The sequence below is a fragment of the Thermobia domestica genome, chromosome 1, assembly GCF_964235325.1.
Source record: "Thermobia domestica chromosome 1, izTheDome1.hap1.1, whole genome shotgun sequence".
Lineage (NCBI taxonomy): Eukaryota > Metazoa > Arthropoda > Insecta > Zygentoma > Lepismatidae > Thermobia > Thermobia domestica.
This window is the reverse complement of record NC_137454.1, coordinates 386,862,771-386,877,411: the sequence shown is the minus strand read 5'-3', so window position 1 is coordinate 386,877,411 and position 14,641 is coordinate 386,862,771. Positions and strand designations below refer to the sequence as shown.

Below are 14,641 nucleotides of genomic sequence, written 5' to 3'. Positions count from 1 at the left end.
ATGCAGTAGGTTCTAGTAGTAATTATTTCCTATCTAAGCGGTATTTTTGGACCGGTGCAAAGGAACCCCGAGTAGCGACTGAAACTGCCTTCTCCCAGTTTTACTTTTTTATGACTTTAAAACGTTTCACATTTCAATTTCAACTATTGCATCCAGGGACGTACACAGAGGGTGGGTCCTGGGGGTCCGGACCCCCGAAATCCTTACTTTTTGTAAATTTAGTCTAATTTTAGGGGCAATTTTACAATTTTTAATATAATTTAGCCTGAAATTGTGTTTGGACCTCCCCCGGAAAGGTTTGGACCCCTCCCGAAATAAATTCCTGCGTACGTCCCTGATTGCATCGAAGTTCCATTATCCACAGTAGTATTCTACGAAACTGACTTAACTTTGACGGAAAATCTTGTACGTGATATCTTTCAAATTTTGGCGGCCTTTACAGTGAGTGCTTTCCATACCTCTACAACAATGAACCCTCTCGGTAATTAGAACTGATGTTAACCGCCAACATTATAGCCAAAATACAGTTAGATGTTCTATCTTACGGTGCCAGTTGAAACTTCCTCTTTTCTGTTCATGGTTTTGCCGACAGAGGACTGTGAAACTCTTTTCATATTTTGTGCAAAGTAACCCCTGATGTGCAAAGTACGATATATACATTCGGTATGGTACGGTTCAAACATTTTTTTATTCAGTAGTTAGCTCCTCTAAAAAGTCACAGGCTGCGTCTCAAAGCTAACTAATAAGTCCTATTGCTATTATTATAATTGCAAATATCAATATCTAAGATTGCCTGAAGTTCTTTTTTCAATAGAAACAAATGAAAAAAAAGAAGAAAAAGGATGCCTTGAGAGTAAAACGTAGACAAATTCACCAGTGTTCAGAAGCTGTCTACAATGCACTGAGCAGAATGGGTCGGTGGGTTGTAATGCGTTGTTAAGTCAGAATGGATCGGTGGGCCAGAGTAGGTCCCGGTGGTTCGCCGTGGGTCACGTTCTGTTGACCCGTGGCCCACTGACCCACTCCATCTCTGGACTGCATATACGGATAAAGCAATCATATATATGTGTCTTAACCTTCCTGACTTTATTTAAACTCCTCTAGTTTAAGATAATTTACAAAAAATGCAAGAAACCAATTATTAATAACATATATAAAAATATAGAAATGTATTTTGAAAGAAAAAAGTTATCGGTGTACTCGAGACTCGAACCCGCGCTGCCCACTCCAGAGGCAGACACCTTACCGAATTATCCACGCCACAACCTGTGACTTCTGCTTTTGAAGCTTTATTTATATTGCGTGTGTTACGTAACAATGCTACGAGATGTCATTACTGTTGCGACGACTTCCTTCAAGACCCGTTTCAAAAATTTACGAAATAACTCATTTAATCCTTAATCAATAATATATATATATATATATATATATATATATATATATATATATATATATATATATATATATATACAGTGGCGGCGATTGGACGTTAAAAGTGGGGGGCAAGACATGATCTGAATATTTCTATATCAATCTTAGTTTCCCTGGTTATTTCTAACACTTTGACGAAAGGTTGTATAACTAATAGGATACTATATTTTTTCAGTTAAAGCACGATATATCGTATTTCATATTTTATTAAGTAAATTGACAAGGCTAGCGCAAATAGGTACTAGACCTTTGTACTCTTAAATAACGAAAATGTAAGAAGAGATTTGATTCCTTGCTCATGAATATCTTAAAATTCTGTCTGGAAAATTGTGTAATCAGATTATTTAATTACAAATTTGCAAACCAAATAAATAGAAAGGATAATATTAATCATAGTAATGAATAACGAGTCTTGTTTTGTAGATGTTATACTGAAACTAGCGGTAATTGAACAACTTAATTTTTAATTCCAGACATGCTATTAAACGTATGTTATTACTCTTAGAAAATGAAAGACAGTAAATACTACAACCATATGCTACGACATTTAAAGCAGTATTTGCTTTTGCAGCTTCCCGAAACATGTTCGTTGCCATTAGGTGCAGTTTCAACTTTCTTGGAACACATCAAAACACAATACTTAGAATCACTTCACACTCCTGCTATACAAAATAATCCTAAAACCTAGAATTATGTTGAATTCACTAAAGTTAATTGTATATACACTTACACCCCTAAACACACACCACTTCACTCGTATATTACATTACAAAATAATGAAAAAGGTAGTTGTTGTTTCTTATTACGCTCTTTTTAATCAATATTCCTTACTTTAGAAAGAAGAGAAGCCATTTTAAGAATTGTCAATTTTTGTTCAATTAAAGAATAACTTGTGAAATACTTTTGTTTTTGCGAAATGTTCTCTCAATTAGTTTCAAAGCGGCTGACTAACATATCGAGCCCTTATAAGAAGGGGATATAGAAGCAAAACCTGCTAAATCCAGTTTTGAATTTTGTCTGATAACGAAGAAAAAGTGATGCCTCATGTTTTCAATTGTTGAACAGCTTTTTTTGTTTAGTGGTTTATTTCATTAATTTGTATTAAGTAGGGACCACTAAACTAGAAAATTGTTCAACAATTCTGAAACATAAGGGCATCACTTCTTCGTTTCCTGACAAAACTGAAAATGAATTTAACAGATTTGGCTTCTATATCTCTGGATTGAAAATATGCTCGAATTTTTGGATTGTTTTCCGTTGCACTTAAAATGAAATTCCTCTACCTTTCTTAACTTCACGGGAAAACAACCAATACGTACTCATGCACCGGCAAATATTATATAGCACCATTTTTCTATGAAACAGTAATGCATACAAAAACTTTATATTTCCAAATAAAACTACGATATATACATTAATGGGTTGCTTCAAAAAAGTGGGGGGCAACTGCCCCCTTTGCACCCTCTAATCACCGCCCATGTATATATATAATGTAATTATGTGTGTGTGTGTGTGTGTGTGTGTCTGTTGTGGGTTGTTTGTGTGTGTGTTAGTCCATCCAAGAGATTAATTCATAATAGGTTAATTTATTCTTGATTTAATCTAAAAGAACAAACGCTTTTAATGAAAACATGGGGGCTGTTGCTGTAGATAGCTAAAGGCCGTAAATAAAATTCAAACTTCAAGTGTAACTGGGGTAACTCACCGACAATGGCTGATTTAACACATTTGATAACAGCGCGTGTAATGGGTTATTTATAAACGCAGTTGATAGAGCCTGTGTAGATAAGTGGGTACCGTGTGTGACTGTCGTTCTAAGGATTCTGTGTTCGAGTCTGAGCCTAGAGTGAGTTACATTTTTTTCAAGGAATTAAAAACTATAACTGATGTTCGCGTTTGATACTGAAAGAGATTTATGCTATGAAGGGAGAAAAACCAAGACAATACAGGGGGCAGGGGGAAAGACGGAGACTGTTTATCCTTAAGTGTTAAAATTTAATTTATTCCCATGTCTTTTGCTCTTTCCTTTCCCTCTTTCCTTCTTTTCTCATTTTGTTTAGCTTTACATACTTTTTCGGTCTCTACATGATGCGTATTATTCTTTTCGTTTCCTTTGCATTAATTCCTATCTATTTGATCTTAAAGTGAATGGAATTTTTGCAGATTTATCTCGTGATTGTTTCTCTAAGTGATGCTCTCAGATAGTAATACTTTTTCCTCCAAATGGAGGAATATCCTGGCATATTATGTTTTCGGGCATGTATTTGCTGTCATGTTGGTTGTCCAACTATCAGGCATACAGTGAAACTTTTCTGCTACTGGAAAAAGCTATCATTTCTTATGTATCCAACCTCCACTTTTTACAGTCGCTGACTGTACATAAACTATTTATTGATTTTAGAAAGGCTTACGACTCGGTTAACAGAGAAACATTGTACAACGTTCTTACAGAATTTGGAATACCGAAAAAGCTAATTACATTAATTAAAGTATGCTTAAATGAATCCCACAGAAAAGTCCGTGTACGAAAATTTTTGTTCTCGAGCTTTCACGTCGAGAATGGCCTGAAACAAGGAGATGCGTTGTCGCCATTATTATTCAACTTTGTCTTGGAATATGCTATAAGGGAAATCAAAGATAGCAACCAGAGCCTAGAGTTGAACAGTATTCACCATGTTATGGCGTATTCTGATTATGTAAATTTAATAGGGGTGATAGGAGAACAATAGAAAGAAATACAGAGGTCTTATTAAACGCTTATTGTGAACGCGGAATTGAACATCTGAGTTCCACAGGCCATACAGTTAGTTTAGTTAGTTAGTTATATGTAGTTCTTCAGATATAAGGTGAAAAAGAAAATTTTTGATTGAAATATATTGGATCTTGGGTCAGGGGCCACAACATTTTCAAACGGCCCCAAAATCGAGTTTTCATATATTCTATTGAGTAAGCACATCATACTGTGTTAAGTGATAGTTTGGGTTTGGCTACAATATAAGTAGTTCTACAGATATAACACACACAAGAAAAATTTTGATTGAAATAAATTTAATCTTGGATCAGTGGAACAAAATTTTTTAAACGGTTCCTAAACCGAGTTTTCGTATTATCTACGGAATAAGCACACCATATTCAGTTAAGTGATAGTTTGGGTTTGGCTATACAACTTTTAGTTGTCCCATAATTCATACAAGAAAAGTTTTGTTTGAAATATATTAGATTGTTTGATCTGAAAAGAAAAGAAAAGGCATTAGGAAGAAAAAGAAGAAGAGGAAGACAGCGATATAAAGACAGCGTTTTTATATTGTTTTGGTGTTGTTTGCAATTCCTTTTTTTCTTTTTTTTTATCTATGGCTTGCCATTGAAATAGGGGAAATTACGTTTAAACAAGTACACGGTATCAATACAGGAATCGTGTTAAGTATTTAATTGCTTTTTAATAGTTGATATATCTTAAGCATAGAGGATAATTTAATAATTAATTTGTTGTTTGAGTAAATAAAACATTGTGCATGACAACCTGATATTACCTTAATGCATCTTCTCTTCTGTTTACCTTTCGTAATCCAGATGTGTACTGTACATGCATTTGTCCACTGGGGAGTTCGTTCATTTTTCCGATCAGGACAATTATCCTAGACCCATGACAGATGACTGTTTGTACAACAATTAACGTATATTTATGAATTTCGAATAAGCTACTGATGGTAGAAAGATTTTAATCTGATTTTGGAGAATAATGTGGTCTTTAGGGATCTTATTTACACATTTATTCGTGCGATTGGAATGGTTAACGTGCTATGGGGAATTTTCTTTTTAGGGTTGCCTTTAATGAGTTTCTGTTATTGATATATATCAGCCATTTTCTTGTTATTTATTTTGTCATTTATTCCTTTATTCTTTTCGTGACCTCTGTTCAACGAACTTATGAAGTTCTTTACTGAATTCTCTATGTCTGTGTGTCTGTCTCTCCGTCTATCTGTTATTTGAGAACTTTTCAATTTTGAGCCCTTCATAATTATTATTATTATTATCAGGGCCCGGATCTTGTTGACCTAAAATTTTCTAAAAAAGTGACCTATAAAATGACACTAAAATTCCTGTAAAATGACCTTAAAATTCACAAAACTTGACCTTAAAACTTGCGTTTTTTAAACGTTTATTTCGTTAAACGTTTACATTTTTTAAAAATATCTATTGTATTTTAATTAACGTTTCTCAAGCATATTCAAGACGTTTTGTTTCATACAAGTGTAGACTTCATGAGAATAATAGATAAAAACCTTGTTTAAAGTCTTTGTACGCCTTTTAATCCATTTTTAGTTATTCACGTGATCACATCCTTTGTGGTCAACAACCCAAACTATCTGTTTGACCACCTACCAATCCCCACCTTTCGTCAAGTAACTACAGCATAGTTTTCATTAGCTTGTTAAGAATGTAGTCAAAACAGTCAGGAAGCAGGAAAAGAGAACATTTAAGTTCGCGTTTTTCACATCTGTAATCAGTGTTCACTTTAAGATTTTCTTATGTAGAAGAAAAAAATAAAAAGACCATAAGTGACCTAAAAGTCACCTTAAAATATTAAAAAATGACCCGAAATTTCAAAGCAGCAAAAAGTGACCAAAAGTTGACCCTAAAAAATATATTTCTAGAACCTAGTGTTGATGGATAACGCTTTTATTCACTGTTGCCACACTTGTACCAAATTCAGCCCTTTTTGTCATTCATCGGCCCGTTGGTACCACGCTGGCATTTTCAGCCCCTTTTATGAAAAAGTTGGTACAATTCTACCCAATTCAGCACCATTTAACAAATACTTGTCACATTTTCAAAAGTGTCAGTAAGACTTTTCCTACATCTCACGTTACTCACACTGTGTTGGACTCTTAAAACGCTGTTGAACATTCATTCAATAACGTTGCACCGCATAATACAGTAAAACCTGTCTTCAACGGACCCTTTATTAAACGGAAAACTGTCTTAAACGGAAATATTTCACGGTCCCATGAATTTTGGAGAACAAAACGTGTAAAAAGTCCCTTCATTAAGCGGAAACTGTGTTACGCGGACAACGGAAAGAAAAATAAACATTTAACGGAAAATTCTGAGTTCCGGACTTCAGCGTTTAGAAGATGTTTAGACATTTTGTGAGACATATACATTACACTGTCTGCGATAAAATGTTAATTCTTTTGTTAAATATCTCTGGACAGTGTTTACCTTCCGCAACCACTACTCATATTCACCCCCGCAAATTGTCCTTAATCCCGCAACTTAATCAAAAATCATACGGAATGTCGGAAAGAAGAAAACGAGATAGAGGAAGAAGAGGAATACTATACCGAGTTTGAAGAAGAGTGTAGAATAAATACATATCAAGATGCTCTCAGAAGTTTAAAGGAACTGAAAAATTTGTCTTACGGAAAAATGATTCTGATTCACTTAGTATAATTTCTCAGGCTAAAGTGTATGCGGAAAGTCAAGCAGCCAAGCAGCAATGTACACAGATAACCCTGCTTGGCTATTAGAAAAATAAAGAAAACGTGTGCATAGTATATTTTGTATTCATTTTTTTTGTGTGTGTGTGTGTGTGTATTTATTCGTAGAAGAAAGAAGTACTGTAATCGAACAATGTACATACAGCAATATATTTTCTCAGTATGCCCCTTTATAAGCATGTATTTTTTTTAAGAGGAAAGGTCTACCTCCACTAAGCGGAAACCTGACTTTAACGGAAATTTTTGCAAGTCCCGTTCGATTCCGCTAAAGACAGGTTTCATTGTACTACGAACTTCGTGTGGAAAATTCGTAATTCGAACTATACCGGGAAACAAATGACGCTAGATAGGCGCATGAAGGAGACGAGAAAGAAGCAATGTGGTGGAAATTTTAGCTTGAAATCTTAAAAAAAAAAAAAGAAAGAAAAGAAAAAGAAAGCGTTGAATCAAGTTTTGGAAATTCTGAAGAAGACCAGCGTGTCCTCAAGTAAGTCTACAATTTGTGTGTCGTTGCAAAGATTCTACACCAAAAAATAATAGCAACGAAAATATACATGGACGTAGTTGCCGGCTTACCGGGATAAGTTGTTTACTAGTGACGCCATATTGACGAAGATAAAGACTTTCTTGATTTGCACTCGTGGAAGAGTGGGGGGGGGGGAGTTTTCTAGAACTTTACCTCTTTTAGTTTCGTGTTATAAAGCCATGCATTACACTGGTACAAAATAATGAATTCAGCCCTTTTTGTTTCAATTTGGTACAATTTTTCAGCCCACTCCGGAGCTAGGACTGTGGCAACAGTGCTTTTATTTGAATTTGCCTTGTCCTATGCGTAACAGAAAAAAGTTGACTTGTCAACAAGATCCGGGCTCTGATTATTATTATTATTATTATTATTATTATTATTATTATTATTATTATTATTATTATTATTACTATTATTATTATTATTATAGGGACGCTGCATCTTTGTAGAAAAAAGACCGCTTTTCGATATCTATTACCTTTTCTGTTCTATGGCGACCTACGTTGAAGCGAACGATTGATTTTTACAACTCCAGGTTTGAATACATGTTTAACGGAGGAGATGAAACCTATTCTTGAAACGATTAATCGATTGAAGAAAGAAAACTGTTCGATATCTATGATCGCTTTTGCTTTATGAATATTAATGTTGAAACCAAAAGTAATTGTAAAGTGTTAAGTTGTGACAATGAATCGATTGTAAACCACGAATTTCGCTATCTATTACTGTTTTCGTTCTATGGCGATCAACATTAAAAATCGGAAACGGTTGATTCTTTTCACTTCCGGTTTGAATATACATATACTATAGGAGATAGAACCGACTATTGAAGCGCTGTTCGATTGCAAAAAGACTGCCAATCTAGAGCTCGTAACTATTTTCTTCTATTAAAATCAAGATTGACAATCTGTACCGTGCGTTAGGGAGGGCGAGCGGGGCGTCGAAGTAAGGGGGCGAAAAATTCATGAGAAAAAAGAAAGGAAAAATGAAATGAAATGAAATCTTTGAGTTTTACATCCCACGGTTATGCCGGTTAGACTAAAAGAGACGGTGATTATGAGAAATGAATGAAATGGTGGAATGAAGAAAGTGGGGAAAACGGAAGAACCCCGATAAAACCCACGCACACGCTGTTTGTCCACCACAAAGTTCACTTGGCGGGAGCAGAAAAAAGAAAGAAAAGAAATATTTGCGGTATATGTATGGGAGCGCCGTTGTATACTTTCGCCCCGTTCGCTATTTTTCCACGGCACGGCACTGATTAAAACCGGAAGTGTTAGTAAATTTCTATCTTCTCTGGATTCGGTAGTGTTCTCGGTGGTGATAATATGTTCACTTTGACAGTGAATCGATCACAAATAATGCTGATCGCAAACTGTTACCTTTTCTGTTCTATGTCGAATAACTCAAAATATGAACATGTACGACTGAAGACGAGGATCTGTATGAACTAGAGATGGGCGAGGGGAAATTACCCAATAGGAAAGAAGATATATGTTGGGTTTAAACCCGTGTTTTTTCGCCAAACCATATTTTCTCACCCCAAAAATGGGTTTTTATTAATAAAGCTAAAATATGTTATTTTCAGTTGATGTCCATTGTTATCAATTTTCAGAATTTTTACCAGCGGAAACTTACAGTATAACATTTTATGGGGTTCGATCCTGTACATCAGTATTAGGGTATGCCATTTTTATAACATTCAGGGTTCGGTTCCTGTACGTCCATGCGAGGTGACCCTATTTTTATAACGTTAAGGGTTCAAATCTTGTTCATTCCTATTCGCTAAGGAGCTACGAGGAGGACGCTAGGTCTAGTTCTTGTCCGTTCTCGTTCGGAAGGGAACCGTTTCTATAACGATTCCTGGGTTCGATCCAACTGTAGGTTGATCGTAGCGTTGGTTTTGAGACATGAGTGCGAGTGGATGATATAACCACTGGACTAAACTGTTCACACCTTATTTCCTTTAGTAAATGCATAGTCTGATTATCATTAATGATGGGGACATTTTGATAGTGTCCCACTATGTTATATAAAGTTAACCAAGAAAGTTCTGTGCTTTTTTTGTAGAGGTCTGTGATCTATTGGTGATTTGAATGCAAATGGAGATAAGGTGTAGGTCAGTTGTTGATGTGGGTATATCCAACACATTACCTGCCTGTGGCAGTTCAGTTACACCGTGAACTTGCGTAAGGACAGAGTGAACATGAGATCTAAACAGAGCGTCTTAAGGAAGTGTATGGTTTATGAGTTCAATCTGGGGTCAAACGCAGATTCAGCGGGGTGGAAGATATATTGGGCCTTTAGTGACGATGTTGTGACTATGCGGACAGTGTAGCGATGGTTTAACAAGTGTAAGGACAGTGACGAAACACTCGAAGACGCACCAGGTGAAAGACCAACACATGTATAAAATAAAGATTGCAGGCAGCAATTGAGGCGAACAGCTGCTACACATGTAAGGAACTGGAAATACAATTCAGTGTGAGTGGAGAAAAGATTCGGCATCACCTCCATCAACTTGGGAAGCTCTACTAGTTGGGTCGATGAGTCCCACATGATTTGACTTTGGCCAGAAGGCAACGCGAGCAGACATCTGTGTTTCTTTGCTGTCTCGTCTGAGGAAGGAGTCATTTCTGGACAGGGTATTTACATGTAATGAGAAGTGGATCCTGAACGAAACTCAACGGCGCCCTCATCATTGGTTAGCATGAACCGGTTCCAAAACAGAAGAAACTAGCACTGCACCAGAAGAAGGTCCTCCTGTGGGTTTGATGGACTGCTCGCGGCATGGTGCATCGGGGACTGCTACCAGCTGCTCAGAGCATCAATATAACTGTGTACTGTCAGCAGTTGAGCCATGTTCAAGAAAAACACAAAACTCTGGAGCCAGCACTTCTTAATCGCAAAGGAGTCCTTCTGTTACAGGACAACGCTAAGTCACACGTGCCCCAGACGTTCCGGACCTATTCTACACTTTGGATGGGAAACATTATTAAATCCGCCATACTTCCTGGACATTGCACTGTCCAATCATCACCTGTTCCATTCCTTGGACAATCACTTTACAGGACGCCAGTTCAAATCCCTATTAAAGGTGCAAAATGCTCTTGATATCTTCTTCGCCTCACAGCCCAAAATCTCTACTGCGATGGAATCCACGGCCTTCCAAAACGTTGGCAGAAGGTAGTCGATGCTGATGGGGTCTTACGTGACGTATCCATGTCCGAAGGTGGTGGTTGACAAAGCGACAGAACTTCCTTGGTTATCTTTATGCAATTATTTGGTGTTGGAAACTATTATACATAATTTTGGTTTCTGCACCAATTTGGATGGCGCAGTTTACACGCTACATCATGTTCGTCTCACTGGTTCTAGAGGACGACTAAATTTTGCTTCTACAGCTTGTCTTGTCATCTTTCTACTAAAGAGAAATTTCCGATTTCAGTTCCGACCCCATAAACTGAATAACTGGATCACTGATGTAATTGTTAAATTTAGCTATGATATGATCAATTGGGAGGCGTTTTTAATGTCCTTTCTTTCTTTCTCACCAGAAACAAGTGATGATAAAATATTATTATCCAGATAATTAAAATTTAAAATTTAAAAGGCATAGAAACACACAAGAACATGAAGTAGAAAGTGGTCTTATGAGTAATTCGAATCTTTAACTGGAACCATGTCTCTCAGACCACTTTTATTCTCATTCACCAAAAATATCTCCGCAACCTGTTTCTCTTACACTCGGTTATTCTCGTTTTACAGTATTTTGAGCAACTTTGAACGGCAGGTAGACGAACACAGATACATCTAGTACATTTAATATTTCAAAGGCTGTCCCACCGGGAATCGAAACCGGCTCCCCGCCCCTTGAACTATTGATGAGTGTGGTTCCTGTTCGTTCCCAAGACAAGTAAGCTTGAGACGGACAACATAGTGCTCGTTGGATTTCTCGGAATACCCCTATAAATGTGTTTGGAACGAGTCCCATATTTTAGGAGCTTTGGACTTTTTAAAGTTTATTTTTTCATAATTTCGGCCGCCTATAGCTTCGAAAAGATGCATTTGTGCACCTACGTCGGTCTGTACTTTTGTCTTATATTGGTGTCAGGAAGTCAGGAATCACCTCCCAAACGTTGTCAGTGTTGTTTTGAAACAAAGAGAGGGTAACATATTTTAATCTTTCCTTGGAAATTTCTCGAAAACTTTTCAACATTAATGAACCCAACAAAACTCAAATAGGAAATACCATGGGGCACATCGAATAGTGTTATCATGGTGCCCTCCAAAGCCACCCTTTATGAGGACCCAGGACCCAACTTTAAAATTTTAAATGGAAACAGTGGCGAGTGAAACCTCGTTCGATAGATCTTTAGAAACTAAAAAGCGTTGAGGAAAAATTCATATCGGTCACTGTATTCAAAATGGCGGCCAAGACATAGTGCGTATATCAAATAAAACGTCCAGTACCATTAGTGAGAAAACGGTTGGAGATAAATGAACAGAATAAAAAGTGAAGAGGAAAATGGTATGGGGTACGTCGAATGATGACGTTGTGTTGACCCCAGGGACGCCTTTCATGGGGCCCAGGGCCCAACTTTGAAATTTTAAATGAAAACATGGGTCGAGTGAAATTTCTTTAAACCTAAACAGCGTTGTGGTAAAACATTTTTCGTATGGATCACCATTTTAAAATTGGCAGCCAAGATATGGCCCTGTATCAGATAAAACGTCCAGTACCACTAATGTGAGAACGATTGCAGATAAATGAACAGAATAAAACTCGTATAGGAAATCACAGAGGGTATTTATTATTCCACGGCTTAACCCTTTCCGGATCCTGGCTTTTTGGGCTATTTTTTAGACTTTCAGTCAAGCAGCTACTGTATCGTCACTATTTATCCTAGGATCATGGTTCATACGAGGGGGGACCCAAAAAAACGGGAATTGTGCTGCAGTGGGGAGGGAGAGTGGGGGAACCCATTGTTGTACCAATTGTCCGTTACGATCACGTCACCTGCGTCAGCGTGCGAAGTTGTGTCACTGTGAGTGCATCGGTTCGCTCTTGAGAGTTTGTTTAGTAAACCAACTTTTTCCAGTTCGGCGAAAACGTGATGGCAGATTATCGAGGCGGCTGTGAAATTTGGTTTCCTGTTGGGGAAATCGGCCGCGGAAACTACTGTAATGCTGAAGACTGCTTATGGGGATACTGCCCTAAGTAAAACCAGAGTATACGAGTGGTTTGCACGTTTTAAAAATGGAGAACTGTCAATTGAAGACCAACCCCGTTCAGAACGCCCCTCAACGGCAAGAACTGACGAAAACGTCGAAAAAATCAATGCCCTCGTTCGTGAAGACCGTCGCCGAACCATTAATCAACACTGTGAAATGCCTGAAATATCGTGGAGTTCAATTCAGAGGATTTTATCAGAAGATTTGCACATGAGAAGGATTGCAGCCAAATTTCTCCCTCGCCTTCTCACAGACGAGCAAAAGGAGCGTCGACTTAAGGCATGTGTTGAACTTCAAAATCAGCTCAAAGAGGACCCTGACTTTTTTTTTGCCAAGGTGATTACTGATGAATCGTGGTGCTATGGCTATGACCCCGAATCAAAGCAGCAATCAAGCCAGTGGAGGAGGTTTTGTCACTGTGGAGGAGGTAAAACAAAAATCGCTGGAGGTCATAAAGAAGATCCCGATAAGTGATTTTCAAAACTGTTTTGAACAATGGAAGGATCGTTTGCAGAAATGCGTTGCGGTCCATGAACAATACTTTGAAGGTGATGAAAATTTGGTGTAAAAATATTGAGAAATAAAGAAGTTACGACGAATTTCCCGATTATTTTTGGGTCCCCCCTCGTACCTCATTCTCTTCAGAATAGAGCTGGCTTTCAAATGATACCACTTGCATACCATATACCAGAAGTGGTAAAGAAATGTCAAAGTGAAAGTTTCGGAGGAAAATTTTTTTTCTCGAACTTTGGCCCCCCTGGCCCCCCTCCCCTGTGTGAACGTAGCCATCTAGAAAAATCTGAGAAATAGTACCTTGTATACTGAATGTGTGTGCCAAATTTCAAGTTTCTATCTTCAGTAGTAAGGGAGGGAGAAATTTTATCAAAATTTCCCACAATGCCCCAAATTACCACAAAACACTATGATCTCAGGGGAAAAAATTCCTGAGACATCCCTAATTACCCTAGGGTCATGTGTCGCCCATATTCTCTTCTGAATAGAACTGCCTTTCAGGCGGTACCATTCACATGTCTCCATCATGTATCTAAGGTGGGAAATTGCAGAAAAAAGGATTTTTTTGTTTAAATTTCCCTTTTTTCAACTTTTAGCCCCTCTGGACCCCCTGTTTTAACGCAGAAATCTGAAAAAAATCTGTTAAATACTACTCGGTGGACTGAATGTTTGTGCACAATTTCAATCTTCTAGGTGCAAAAATAAGCCCGCCAGAAAAAAAATTCAGAAATTTCCCCATGTTACCCTGTACAGAAGAATATTTTGAAAAAAAAATCACTGACACGTCCCTAATTACCCTAGAATAATAATTCTCTTCAGAATGGAACTGCCTTTCAGACGGTATGACTCACGTGTGTGTGAGGCGGGAAAATCCTCAAAAACGGGATTTTTTTGGTCTAAAAATCCCTTTATTCAGTTTTCCCCCCTTTGGACCCCCCTGTTTTAATGCAGAGATCTGAAAAAATCTCATAAATACTACTAGGTAGGCTGAATGTTTGTGCACAATTTCAATCTTCTAGGTGCAAAAGTAAGCCCGCCAAAAAAAATATACCGACCATGTCCCATTTTTCCCTATATAGAAGTATATTTTTCAAAAAATTCCTGAGATGTCCCTAATTACTTTAGGACAATGATTCGACCGTCATTCTCTTCAGAATGGAACTGCCTTTCAGATGGTATGACTCACGTGTTCCCATCATGTATGTGAGGCGGGAAAATGACGAAAAACGGGATTTTGGGGGTAAAAGTATCCCTTTTTTCAACCCTTTGACCCTCTGGTTCCCCCCCCCCCCCTGTTTTAGCACTGACATCGGAACAAAAAATCTGGTAAATACTATTTGGTGGACTGAATGTTTGTGCAAAATTTCAATCTTCTACGTGGAAAAATAAGCCCGCCGAAAAATATTGAACATAGGCTTAGTAAATGAGAAAATAA

The 14,641-nt window shown here is 37.5% G+C and overlaps 1 protein-coding gene across 1 annotated transcript; it reads left to right on the top strand.

The window, feature by feature from the left end:
- The first annotated feature begins 12,645 nt into the window (after positions 1-12,645).
- LOC145682811 (protein GVQW3-like) lies at positions 12,646-13,167 on the top strand. Its single transcript, XM_081754182.1, has one exon. It carries the CDS (start codon positions 12,646-12,648, stop codon positions 13,165-13,167), a length of 522 nt encoding a protein of 173 aa, XP_081610308.1.
- The last annotated feature ends 1,474 nt before the right edge of the window (positions 13,168-14,641 follow it).

What these genes read in the sequence shown, in the direction of transcription:
- LOC145682811 (XM_081754182.1), top strand. Translation starts at nt 12,646, where the DNA reads ATGCTGAAGACTGCTTATGGGGATACTGCCCTAAGTAAAACCAGAGTA.